This window comes from Gracilinanus agilis, chromosome 4 (assembly GCF_016433145.1).
Source record: "Gracilinanus agilis isolate LMUSP501 chromosome 4, AgileGrace, whole genome shotgun sequence".
NCBI classification, from domain to species: Eukaryota; Metazoa; Chordata; class Mammalia; order Didelphimorphia; family Didelphidae; genus Gracilinanus; species Gracilinanus agilis.
In genome coordinates this window covers 1,956,452-1,970,060 of record NC_058133.1, presented here as the reverse complement: position 1 = coordinate 1,970,060, position 13,609 = coordinate 1,956,452, and the positions used below count along the sequence as shown (strand labels likewise).

At 46.0% G+C, this 13,609-nt stretch overlaps 1 protein-coding gene across 1 annotated transcript in view; it reads left to right on the top strand.

Moving 5' to 3' along the window:
* The window catches only part of MSH4 (mutS homolog 4), a 58,040-nt gene that overhangs the window by 27,990 nt on the left and 16,441 nt on the right, over positions 1 to 13,609 (top strand). The window contains exons 9-12 of the mRNA XM_044673493.1: positions 271 to 335; positions 9,351 to 9,520; positions 11,002 to 11,138; positions 12,407 to 12,510. Of these exons, the coding sequence (XP_044529428.1) occupies positions 271 to 335; positions 9,351 to 9,520; positions 11,002 to 11,138; positions 12,407 to 12,510 (476 nt within the window). The remainder of the gene's footprint in view (positions 1 to 270; positions 336 to 9,350; positions 9,521 to 11,001; positions 11,139 to 12,406; positions 12,511 to 13,609) is intronic.

The window sequence follows — 13,609 nt, the reverse complement described above, 5'->3', positions numbered from 1 at the left end:
TCACTGGCCCCGAGAAGATGAAGGGGGCCACGTCTGCCTAGATTTCAAGGCTGCAGACCCACTTTGGCATGAAGGAGCTGCTTCGGTGGCTCGTTGCCGTTTATCTAGAACAGCCCCGGGGCCTCAGAACTCGGGGGCCGTGGTCCCCACCATGCTGGGTGTTGGGTTAAAGGAGGGAAGCAGAAGCCCCTGGGCCCCCACCGGAGGGTATTCATTGGAAGGAAGAATCGGGCACGTATGATTGTAACACTAACACTGTTTCTTTGGTAGGCATTGCTGGAGAAGTGTAAAACCCCCCTGTTCAAGGCTTACCACGGCTCCTTAGGAGACAGCAGGTAGGGTTCCAGCCTCACCACCCCGGGGCCATCTGGCTAGTGATGCCTCTTGGGTTGAACATTGTTTTTAACATATTCATTTCATTTAAAAGCACATTTTATGTTGGATTTGAGTATGTAGAAATACTGGGCCTACTGCTTGTCAGCGCCAGGGCCAGTCTAGATTTTGTGGAAAATTGGATCTGCAGACAGCCTGAAAACCCTTATTTTAGCCTTCAGAAAGTCCAGACTTCTTCATCAAGTTTGACCAAGTTCTGTCCAGTGGCACCAACAGAACGTATGTAATTCCTCTTTTGTATGGCAGTGGTTGAGATCCCTAAAGCAATAACCATGCTGCCCCCAAGGTGCTCTCTGAGGGTTTGAGGGCCCTCGGTGTCTCCTGGGGTCCCTACAGCTTCCCCATGACTTTCCTGGCTCATTTTACTTTGCCCCCCCATCTGCCTTCTCCCATGAGCAGCCAGATCCCTGCCAAAGCCCTGTGAGCAGGCTGGGGTGCAGGTGGACTATTCCTTGGCCCCTTATTCTGGACACAATACTTCTGGCAAGATTTCCTGAACTTGTTTTGTGTCTTCCATGAGCCTGGAGAACACTACCGGCCCATGAGCTATTATCCTGACAAGCCTGCCCTGTCTGGAATTTGTGCAGGTAATTTTGAACCCAATATGTGACTTCCCATGGGACTCTATTCAATCCTGTCTGCTTCTCTAAGGTCAGATGAGGGTCTTCCCATGGCGTGGAGGTGCCAGTGGGTCAGGCAAGCTTTGGCAAGGGCTTTGCATGTCATCCTGACCCTGGACAAGCTTGTGTCCAGAGGACCAGAGACTTAGTGATAAAAATGATGAGACTGTTCAACAGCATTCTTGACCTTCTCTGGGGATGGTAGCAAGTGGTCAAGCAAGTGTCCCTTCTCCATGACCTCGCTGGCACGCATTCCCTTCTCTTGGCTTGCCAGTATCTTTGTTCAGCCATCATGACTTTCCACTTGGACCCTGGTGAGACCATTTTCATTGTTTTCTCTCCCCTTGCCCATCTACCTTCATAAAGACTGACATTCTTCAATGAGGAGTAGATTAATTTATATACGGACTAGGGCATGGCTTCAAGAAGGCCTGGTATGGAGGACCAGGACTCAGGCCCAGGTTGGAGTGGACATTAGTGCTAGGCAGGTGAGATGGGTGGGAGATGAAGAGGAGGCATGAAGGAAATCCTCACTACATCTAACGGGTCCTTGTCCACCTTCTGCCTCTGTATTCATGGGGAAAGGGGAGCCCACTCCCCTTAAGGCACCACATCACACTTTGAGAGCTCCAATTGTTAGGAAGTATTTTCTTTTTTTTTTTTAGATTTAAATATTTTATTTTTTTAGAAAAATTTTCCATGGTTACATGATTCTTGCTTTTACTTTCCCCTTCACCTCCCCCCCATATCCAACACACATTTCCACTGGTTTTAACATGTCATCAATCAAGACCTATTTCCATATTATTAATATTTGCACTGGGGTGATTGTTTAAAGTCTGCATCCCCAATCATGTCTCCATCGACCCATGATCAAGCAGTTGTTTTTCTTCTGTGTTTCTGTTCCCACAGTTCTTTCTCTGGATATAGAGATTATTATTTCTCATGAGTCCCTCAGGATTGTCCTGGATCATTGCATTGTTGCTAGTAGCAAAGTCAGTTACATTCGATGGTGCTACAATGTATCCATCTCTGTGTACAACATTCTCCTGGTTCTGCTCCTTTCACTCTGCATCACTTCCTGGAGGTCTTTCCAGTTCACATGGGATTCCTCCAGTTTATTAGTTAGGAAGTATTTTCTGATATTGACTGTCAATATTCCTCCTCTCCTGGCTCTGCCACACAGAACAAATGTAATCTCTCCTCCAGTTCTTCGTTGTCTTGGACACAGCAAATGGGTCACTCCTTGAACCTTTTTTGGGACAGACATCTTTAGTTCCTTCATTCAGTTCTCATATGACAAGATGAAGGCTCTTCATTATTCCAGCTGCCCTTTTGTTGACTTTCTCCAGCTTCCAGGTGACCTTCTTAAATTGTGATGACCAGAAATAGACACAACATCCCAGGGGAGGTCTAATGAAAGCTATGGCCTCCTCTTTCTAGAAGTGCTCCTCTTCCTGAGGCCCAAGACTGCACTGAATTTTTGGCTGCTACATCACACTGCTGATTCATATTAAACTTGTAGTCTCTTGAAACCCCCAGATCTTATTGTGGTTGTAGTCTAGAATTTCAGCCTATCCTGTACTTGATTTTTTTTGTACCCAAGGGTAAGACTTCCAATTTATCTTTATTAAATTTCATCTTTGGTTCAGCTCAGTGCTCTTACCTGTCAAGATAGCTTTGGATCCTGACTCTGTGAGCCACTTTGTTTGCTATCTCTCTCAGCTTTGTGTGATCGAAAATCTGGGGAGCATGAAAAGGAGCATAAAAAAAACATAATAATTAAAAACTCTTCTACGTGTCTGTGCTTACTTCTGCAGCACTTCCTTCTCTTCTGTGCATTTTACAGTGTTGCCATAGCTGCCGCCTTCCTTTATTTTGGCCGTCCCTGCTGGTAACCCCTTTTCCCACTGTCTGCCTTTCCTGAACTTCTTGATGTAAATAAGCCTAGTCAAGCAACACGAATCCACCTATTGGCTACCCATGACCATCCAGTGCCCATGTATATCCATACACAGAGACATCCATCTTTGTTCCTTGTGACCATCACTTCCAAATCCAGAGGAGGGCAGTAACGAGCTTCACCAAAGATCAACACAGCCTTTAATTCAGTCAGAATTGAGTCTTTCAGAGCTGTTTTTCTTTACTGTGTTGTCCTTGCACAAGTTATTTTCCTGGTTCTGCTCACTTCATGTTGTCATTTCAAACTACCCAGAATTCTTTGAGATCATTTCTTGTGGTACAGTGATATTTTAGGACATGAATATACCATAGTTTCCATCTATGTCACCCTTCCCTAGATTCTAGTTCTTTTTTAGCCGCTTGTAACTCCTGTTAAGATCAGAAATTTTCTTTTCTGGGGGCAGCTGGGTGGCTCAGTAGAGCCAGACCTAGACACAGGAGGTCCTGGGTTCAAATCTGGCCTCAGACACTTCCCAGCTGTGTGATCCTGGGCAAGCCATTTGACCCCCATTGTTTACCTTTACCACTCTTCTGCCTTGGAGCCAATACATAGTATTGACTCCAAGATGGAAGGTGAGGAGGGTTTAAAAAAAAAAAAAGAAAGAAAGAAATTTTCTTTCCTTTGTGACTGTTCCCTTTTCAGTATTTCCATTTTCTTAATACCACTACCTATTTCCAATCTCTGCTTTTCTGTTGAATTTGATGTGTTTCTACACTAAACTCTCTCTGTGTGTGTGTGTGTGTGTGTGTGTGTGTGTGTGTGTGCACGTGCATATGAGTTTAACTCCCTTTTGTATGTTTCAAGCAGGAGTCAGATTCACTTATTCTCACCTCTTTCTCCATGTGTGTATATTTTTATGCGTCTCTGTTAAAGAGAATAACAAGTTCTTCTCCCTTCTTTCTTTTGTAGAAGTATATTCCTCCTTTTTGCTCTCTCTTCTCTTTTTCTTTCTCAAAATTCTTAGAAACAAAACCAGCCCACTCCTAGGAACTCTGTTTTTTCAATTAGTTCGCACACTACCCTTTGAATACATTATAGTTCTGTAGGGATACTTGTTTCTTTAATTTTAAAAGTGTTATCACTCCATTATCAATATAGCTCTTCCAACCATTCAAATATATTTACCTTTCTCTGTTTCATTGGACTCTTCCTCTTCCGCTCTGGTCAGGTCTGGAATTCTTGTATGTCTCCTATGTAAGGTCCATTTCTGCTCTATAGGATTCAATTTAACTTTGCAGGGTAAATTATTCTTAGATATAAGTCTGTATAGTTTGCCTTTTGGAATATTGTATTCCAAGATTTCCTCGCATTTTCAGTAGAAGCTATGAAGTCTTGTGGGATCTTGATTGTAGTTTCTCATTTTATTTTTTGATTGTCATTGGTCTCATGTAAGAAGAGAAAGGAATAAGCATTTACATAGGTCCTACTAGGCTAGAGAGTGTTTTAAGTGCTTTTTACATACAAGATTGTTGTGAGGATCTGCATCAGGTGATTTGAATTAACCAAGAACAAATAGACACCTTCTTAGCATCTCCTTCTTTATCCTGGATGTTACCTTCCTTTTAGCCATTTTTGTTCTGTCATCTCTAGGGCAAAGATCCTTCTTCACTGAGAAGACAGATATGAAATAAGACCTGAGCAACTCTTCCTTCTCTCTGTTCCCTGTGATTTTCTTCTCTAGCACCCCTAGTCACCCTCCATTCTGTTCTTTGACCTGACCTTTTCCCTGCCAGAGCTAATTTTTGTAACTAATATCTGCTCTATTTCTGGCAGAGTTCCAGCCAGTTTCTGGATAATTCATGTCCCCAGTATTTCTGTATCAGGCTTCTGGGCTACTCTGTCATCTGGTTCCCCAAACCATCATCCAAATGGCTCCAGTTTGTCTTTTCTGTTTCCTGGACTTGGATTCAATTTTTTTATAGACATTTGAGACCAGTGTTGTATTACTGGCTGGCTCCTTTGTTGTGTTATTGTCTTCTGTGAACTTCTCATTGGTCCTTTTTGTAGCTCCCCTCTGGTATCATACTCTGACCATAACAAAACTTCTCATTGGTCCTTTTTGTAGCTTATTTTATGTTATGAAAAACTTCTTAACAATTGGGGCTATCCATAAGTGAAGTGGACTTTGGACATCTTTCACTAGAAATGTGCCATCGGAGGCTGGATGAGCACTTTTCCTGTGTAGACTAAAGCAATTTCCTTGTGTAGATAAGACTAATTGGCTGCTGAGACCCCTTCCAATTCTTAATGTTTGTGATTCCCTTCACATTAAATCAGCATTTAATTTGATACTTTAAAGAAAACATAAGATTGGGGGAGGTGGTGAAAAATGCTTTGTGCCACATGGTTTAGAAATAAGAAATAAGATGGTTCAAGGCTAATAGACTTCATCGAAGCCTATGGCTCATGCCTACCTTCTTTAAAAACGGAGAGGGGACACATTGTACATGAGCACCAAAAAAAAGGAAATGATTGAATCATGTAGGAAGTGACTTGTCACTGCGGGGAAATAATTTTTGAGTAACCTCTATATCCCTTAGAGCAGTGGTTCCCAAACTTTTTTGGCCTACCACCCCCTTTCCAGAAAAAATATTACTTAGTACCCCCTGGAAATTATGAAACTATTTATTGAACTCAGAATAGAATGTAATACAAAAAAAGTGTGGCCATCACCGCCTCCCTGAATTGCTGCAGCACCCACCAGGGGGCGGTGGCGCCCACTTTGGGAATCACTGCCTTAGGGAGATCCCCTATATCTAATCTAACTGTCAACATTAAACCAAACCAGATGAATAAACATGGCAGCTAGGTGGTTCAGGGGATAGAGCGCTGGACCTGGAGTAAGGAAGACTTGAGTTCAAATCTAGCCTTGGACACTTACTAGCTGGGTCACCCTGGGCAAGGCACCTTACCTTGTCTTCCTCAGTTTTCTCATCTGTAAAAGGAATTGGAGAAGGAAATGGCAAACTATATCTTTGCCAACAAAACTCTCATTGAGGTCACAAAGAGTCAGCCATGATTGAAGAAGAACAGAAGAATAAAAATAGGAAGCTATAGCCTGCAGTCAGTCAACATGCATTTATTAAGCACCTACTTTGTGTTGGGCATCACGAAGCATTGAGATTTAAAAAAAAAAAGAGGAACAAACCCAGCCCCTACTGTGAAGGCACTTACAATCTCATAGGGGAGAGAATGCTAACCATGATGTGCAGATTAGCTCTAGATCAGTTAATTAGTGAGAACCAGAAGAGAGAAGGCACTCCATGAAGGGGGATGGGAAAAGATTTCTTTCAGAAAGCAGAATTTTGGCTGTGACTTGAAGGAAGCCCAGAGAAAGAGATGAGGAAGGAGAGCATTCGAGGCTTGGGATCAGTGGGTGAAAATGCTCCGTGTCAGGAGATGTGGCATCTTGTGTGAATAACAGCAAGGAGGCCAGTGTCCTAAAGAGAACATCTCTGCCGTTTCCTCCTAGTTTCTGCTGCTGCCTACATGAGTTTCTTTGCTGATGTGTTAGGGCTTTCCAAATAAACTGTCACATCATTAGCAGGCTAGAAAACGGAGAGTGCTAGGGGGAGGGACTGCCTTTTTGGCATGTTGAACAACAGTGACCATAACTGGCATTCATGTGGCACTGTCAACATTTTCAAAGTTTCCTACAAATATGAGCTCACTCAATCCTCATACCTTGGGATCTTGGGAAGCGAGTGGCTGTTTTGGCCTCCATCTTGTGGCTCAGAAAATGGAGGCAGACAGAATTGAAGTCTCTTGCTCAGTCAGAATCTGAAGCCAGATAAATTCAGAATGGGTGAATGATTTGAATATAAAGAAGGAAACTATAAGTAAATTAAGTGAACACAGAATAGTATACTTGTCAGATCTCTGGGAAAGGAAAGTTTTTAAAACAAAGCAAGAGTTAGAGAAAATTACAAAATGTAAAATAAATAATTTTGATTATATTAAAAATTAAAAAGGTTTTGTACAAACAAAAACAATGCAACCAAAATCAGAAAGGAAATAATAAACTGGGAAAAAACTCTTTATAGCAAAAAACTCTGAAAGGGGTTTAATTACTCAGATATACAATGAGCTAAACCAGTTGTACAAAAAATCAAGCCATTCCCCAATCAATAAATGGGCAAGGGACACGAATAGGCAATTTTCAGATAAAGAAATCAAAACTATCAAAAAGCACATGAGAAAGTGTTCTAAATCTCTAATAATTAGAGAAATGAAAATCAAAACAACTCTGAGATATCACCTCACACCTAGCAGATTGGCTAAAATGACAACAGGGGAGAGTAATTAATGTTGGAAGAAATGTGGCAAAATTGGGACATTAATGCATTGCTGGTGGAGTTGTGAACTGATCCAACCATTCTGGAAGGCAATTTGGAACTATGTCCAAAGAGCAATAAAAGACTGCCTGCCCTTTGATCCAGCCATAGCATTGCTGGGTTTGTACCCCAAAGAGATCATAGATAAACAGACTTGTACCAAAATATTTATAGCAACATTTTTTTGGTAGCAAAAACTGGAAAGTGAGGGGATGCCCATCAATTGGGGAATGGCTGAACAAATGGTAGTATCTATTGTTGATGGAATACTATTGTGCTCAAAGGAATAATAAACTGGAGGGATTCCATGTGAACTGGAAAGACCTCCAGGAATTGATGCAGAGTGAAAGGAGCAGAACCAGGAGAACATTGTACACAGAGATGGATACACTGTGGTAAAATCGATGTAATGGACGTCTGTACCAGCAGCAATGCAATGACCCAGGATAATTCTGAGGGATTTATGGAAAAGACACTACCCACATTCAGAGAAAGAACAGCAGGAGAGGAAACACAGAAGAAAAACAACCGCTTGAACACATGGGTTGAGACGGACATGATTGGGGATGTAGACTCTAAGGACCACCCCAGTGCAACTATCAATAATATGGAAATAGGTCTTGATAGATGACACATGAAGAAACCAGTGGAAATGCGCATTGGATATGGGGCAGGGGACTAAAGGGGGGTGTAGGGGAAAGTAAGAATGTGAATCATGTAACCATGGAAAATTTTTCTAAGAAATTAAAAATTAAAAAAAAAAAGTATCTGAAGCCAGATTTGAATCCAGGCCTTCCTATCTGTACACCATAAATGCGTTAAAGAATTGATGCTAAGACCGTTGTTACTGTTTCCTGTGGAAGTGAATCAGTGCAGATTGAAACCACCCGGATCAGCATTTAGGTGAGATGCCGGCCAAGGGCGGCGCTTGGTCAGCACCTGAACTCGTGAGACATGTCCTGGTGGGGAACTGTCATGCCGAATGGTCTCATAAAAGAGTGAGAAGCAAAGGAAAGAGAGCCAAGTGTTTGGAAAGCTCGTGGATCATGTGGGCCTCCCAAGAGCACTTAACCCGAAGCCTAAAGGCCAATGGATGAACGGCGTTTAGCTCCTTCCATGGCAGGGGAACCCATTTGGCTCTCCTGCCACAGCCCCTGGTGCCTGGAGTCAAGAAGAGGAGATGGCTGAGGAAGAGAACAGCGGGAGAGCGGACAGATCCCAGCTCGTGGGTAGGGAGGTGGTCCGGCTTTGGGAGCCGCAGGGGCTGACTCTGAAGGGACCCGAATGAGGGGACAATACGAAAAGCTCGGATGAAATAGGAAAAGGAATGAACCATCTGCCTACTTTTCTGCCAGGTTCTTGTGAGAACCAGAATTCGAGAGTGGTCAGAAACGTCGGTGTTGGCTCTCTGATACAAACTCCATAGAACAGAAGTCCTCAGGAGAGCTCACCCGCTTCTGAGGCAGCCCAGTCCCCTTTTGGATGGCTCAATTGGTTAGGAAGTTTTTTCCACCAGCAAACTTTCCCCCATTTGTCGTGCTTCTGTGTGGGGGCCAAACCAAGCAAGTCTGATCCCTCCTCGCCATGATAGCCCTTCAACTATTCGAAAACAGCTCCGGTAGACTAATACTGCATTATTAGCCGTGGCCTTGGGGTCAGGGAGACCCGGCCTCGAGCCCGCTTCTCGCCGTAGCGTACGTGTGAAGCCATTTCACGTCTCCAACTCTTAGGCTACCCCATCCCTATCAGCTATAGACCAGTTGGCATTTGCTCGATGGAGAGTGTTCCGCCCCCCGCCCCCGAAGTCACAGGTCGTTGGCATAGTACTATATTATGTGTGACTGATTCAAAAGCTCCTGTTGGCATATTCACACCTATAACTTGTCCTGCTCAATTTTTGGCTCCGTGCGCCTCTCAAAAGATCATCCCCTGATGATCTGCAGTAAAACTTTGCTTATTGCTTCTCTTTTAGTACTAGGCTAGCAGAAGATTGTAAAAAGGCTTAGTTTTACTTAACCTACTTACCAACTACTTTTTAAGGTTTGGAACTATACTCGAAAAGATTAGAACAGTTATCAACGACGATGCAAGATATCTGAAAGGCTGTCTGAACATGAGGACCCAGAAATGCTATGCGGTGAAGCCCAACATCAATGAGTTTCTGGATATAGCTAGAAGAATGTACACGGAAATCGTGGATGACATAGCAGGTATTTGATTATTTGTCAAGACAGACAGATGGGTGTTCGGATGATCTCTTCTGTGTTTTATAAAACTACACACTACCTTGCTGGTGAAGAATGCCTGGGATTATATTCGGTTTAATGCCTTTATTACCCAAACGTTTCACCTTTTAGAACGCAGTGTATTGATTTTAGAAATATTAGGGATTGCAACATGTTCATTTGTATAGTGTGCCCGTGAGTTCCAGATAGGTCTGCCACACGCGCTCTTCATTGTTCAGTCAATTTTGGTAGAATGAAAGCTCTATTCCAGCCACCATGAGGAGATCACAAGGGAAGGCAGGCAGTTTCTGACGTTTATTTATTATTATTAGCACGTGTGTGTGGAGCTCCCTGACCAAGAGCCCAGATCCTCCAGTTGCTGCCCGTAGATCTGATTGCCCCCACAGGACAGATTCACTGGGGCGGAGCAGAAGGGGGAACCCCCAGGACCATCGAGCCGGGGTGGCCTGGCCCGCACATTCTTCTTTTCAAGCACAAGGGCCCGTGATTAGGGAAGTTGGCTTTCGCTGTGTACTCCGATGAGGCGAAGTTGGCCAAGCCAGTCGTTTGGTGACCTTGCTTTCCTGACTCAGAATGCCCTGGCCAGGCGGGCTGGACTCTTGGGAATGTCTTGTACTGGGCAGGTCAGTCAGTGGTCAGACACGGAGTCACCTCTGTGAGCTGGGCCTTGTGCCCGCCATGTCACCCCAGGACAGAGCAAATGACCGAAATGAATGGCTTTGCACTGTATTTTAGCTAGTCAAATACTCAATGCAATGTCCACATTATCTGTGTAGTGGCCCCATGTCTGACCAAGTCAGTGGGCTTTCATGAATAAACGAGTAGAGTCAAACTACAGTGTTAGTCCTTAAGCACTTCAGCCAGCAAAGGCTCTCTAGAAAGGCATTGGCCTGACTCGAAACGGGAACATGCCGGAAACTGTCGTGTCCAAGAAGTGAGCAGGGAAGCGGAGGGGGAGTCGGGGGATGCCCAGCTTCTCGCCTCAGGCTCTTCCTGGGTCGCATCTCCTGATGCTCTAGCCTCTCACACGTGTGGCGAGCCACCCATTCCTTTAACAAAGTCACTGATAAAAATGGCAAATGGGACGAGGCCAGGGAGAGGCCCCTATTTTGGACAATCTATTTTGCCAGTTTCATTGTTTATGCTTCATGTAGTGTTTTTTAAACCCAAAACACTCTATCTAACGAGCAAAGACCACAGAATGATCCCAGTTGGGTCCCATTTTGAGCAGAGAGAGGGGAATCTTCCCCTCCCTTTGAATAAGTGCAAATAGGTTGGTTTGGCTGAGGATTTTGAAGTGATTGTGAATGTCTTACTATGACTTCCAAACAGATGCGTGATTTTAATATGGTGTTTTGGTGGATGTATACGATTACAGAAGCCTGGCTCTCCGATTAGATTCCTAATTAAATAATGGGCTCTTTTCTCTCTTTGGGGCTTACTAGGAATGATAACGCAACTTGCAGAAAAATACAGTTTGCCTTTAAAGACAAGTTTTAGCTCTGCTCGAGGATTCTTCATCCAGATGAACATGGATTGTTCCTTATTACCCAGCGGTCAACTTCCATCTGAATTTATTAAGGTTCGTTCTGAAATGATCCTTGAAATAATTCTGTAAAATATGGATTATATGTAGAGGAACATATGTGTGTGTGTGTGTGTGTGTGTATGTGTTCTCTTGGCCGACCCCACGCTCACAGCTTTGCACCTTCTTTTCTGAGTGTTACTCGCCCTGGGATGCGCCTCGGGGTCTGCCCGGCCAGACCAGAAAACAGGCCTCCGATTGTGGACGTGAGAATCTCTTTGGGTCTCTGCCACGTTCGCGTCCTCTCCAGCTCAGGGAAGGGCGAGGACCAAATGCAGGACTCGGCATTGCGCCGGCATGTCCCGGAGCTTGGCGTGTTTGGATTCTTGGCTGCCCGGACCCGAGGGACGCTGCTGGGTGAGGAGGCCGGGGCCCTCTCTTTAGAGGGAGGCTCTTCCCCAGACTTGGCTGGCCGGCCGTCGTCAGGGTGCCCGGACGAGCTCCCATTCTCCCATCACACAAACCCCAAGGCCTCGTGGTAAATGGAAGATCTCCAGCAGGCTTGAGGGGGATGAGAAGAGGCTCCCAATTCGGTGGCTCTGCAGCAAATGGAGCGCAGTGAGGAGAGACCAAAGAAGGGCCTGAGCCCAAATGGCAGCTCTACGAGAGAAGAGACGATGCCGGCCAGTTCAGGCCCTCTTCAGCCCTCTCATCCATCGCTCTACCAATCCGTCCTCCACACGCTGGCCACGGGGATGGTCTGGAAGACACGAGTGCCCACCCGACGGCTCCTCCCTCATCCCACAAAGCCTGGCGGCTCTGGGGACGCGGGACAGAGCCCCCTGTGGCCACAACAGCCTCTCTCTCGGTCCCCTGGTCCCTCCCCTTGACACATCTGACGGTCCAGCAACCTCGGCCCCGTGGCTATTTGTGCTCCAGCACCAGATCTCTGTCCACATCTGCCAAGTCTTTCCTGTTGGTGTTGACACTCTGTTCTCTGAGCCCTCCCCTCCGCGAGGCAGACACGGTCCCTATTTGGCGTTTCTGTGCCCGGCACAAAACTGGCCTCTACTAAATGCTCGTTGACTGACTGGCTGCCAGACCAAAGCAGCCCAGCCAAGTGGCGAGAGCGGGGGCTTGGAGTACAGATCCGGCTGCCATATTTCAGACCTCTCAGAGAGCTCTCTGTGTACACGGCCTTGTCACAAGCGGCGCTTCTTTTTGGCGATGGGGGCCTTTACTCGGAATGTCACTGTTTACCGGGAACGTTTTTAATGGGCTCCTCTGAGTGGCCATTTTAACACTTCGTTTCCCTTTCTCGGCAGGTCACGAAGACGAAGAACACGTACAGCTTCACCTCAGCCGATCTGATCAAAATGAATGAAAGGTGCCAGGAGTCGCTGAGAGAGATCTATCACATGACGTACATGTAAGAGAACCGAACCGACTTGGCCTTGACTCCATGGGTCTGGTGTGACATCCACGATGCACATGAGTGTTGGCTTCAGTTTATCTTGTTCTTATTTGGTTGGAGATGATCGAGAATGATGATTTTGGGCCAATGGACCATGGAAATAAATATCCATCTGGGTCCCACTAGAAACTTTTAGGGCCCATAAACTCGGGAGATCAAGCGTTCTCTCTGCCCATCAACAAACATCTGGGGAAGCCCTTGCTCGATGCAGAGCCTGCTGCAGCTCGCCTTCCAAGGGAGGAGGCCGTGCACATCCCCATCTCTTCGGGGTGCCCATTGGAGAGAGGCGGACACCAGAAGTTTCGCTCCCCCACAGGCCCTCCCTCGAGGCCACAAAGTGCAGCTGATGGCTCTGTGCCTCAGAGAACTCCCAGAGAGCTGAAGGGGGCCTGACAGAAGAGGCCGGTGCGGTCAGGGTCGATGGATGGAGAGGGCTTCCCGGAAGAGGCAATATTTCCAAGTGAGCTGAGAGGATGTGTAGGAATCGGCTTGCAGGAATGGAGCTGAAGGGCCTTCTAGGCCAAGAGTCACCCAGCCAGGAGCCCTGAAAAGGACTGAATTGGGATGGAAATTGTCCATCGTGATCAGACCGTCGTGTTCCTAAGGGACAGGAAGATGGGAGAAGCCTGGAAGGGAGGGACGCCCGCATGTGGGCCGGCGCAGGAATTGTCACTAAGTGACAAAGAGACTCTTCTTGAGCCGAGGAGCAGCACGAGCAGATCGGGGCTCATCATGGACAAGAAGGCTGGATTGGAAGAGGGAAGAGCCATAAGGAGCCTCTTCTGATCGTCCATCTAGATAGGAACAAGAACCCTCCACGCCACGGTCACTAACGGACAGGCTGGCAGCCGGGGCGGCCCCGAAGCCCCCGTGGGGAGGCATTCTGGCATCAGTCTGGCAGGTGCCCTCCCTTGGGAGGACTCCAGTTCTTTGGGGAATACCAGCCCCACTGATGGAGGCTATTGAGAGAGAATTCTGAGGCCAGAAAAAGAAATGTTTCGGACGAATAGGAGATGCATTGTTTAGTGCCTGGCGCTGCTGCTGCTGCTGCTGC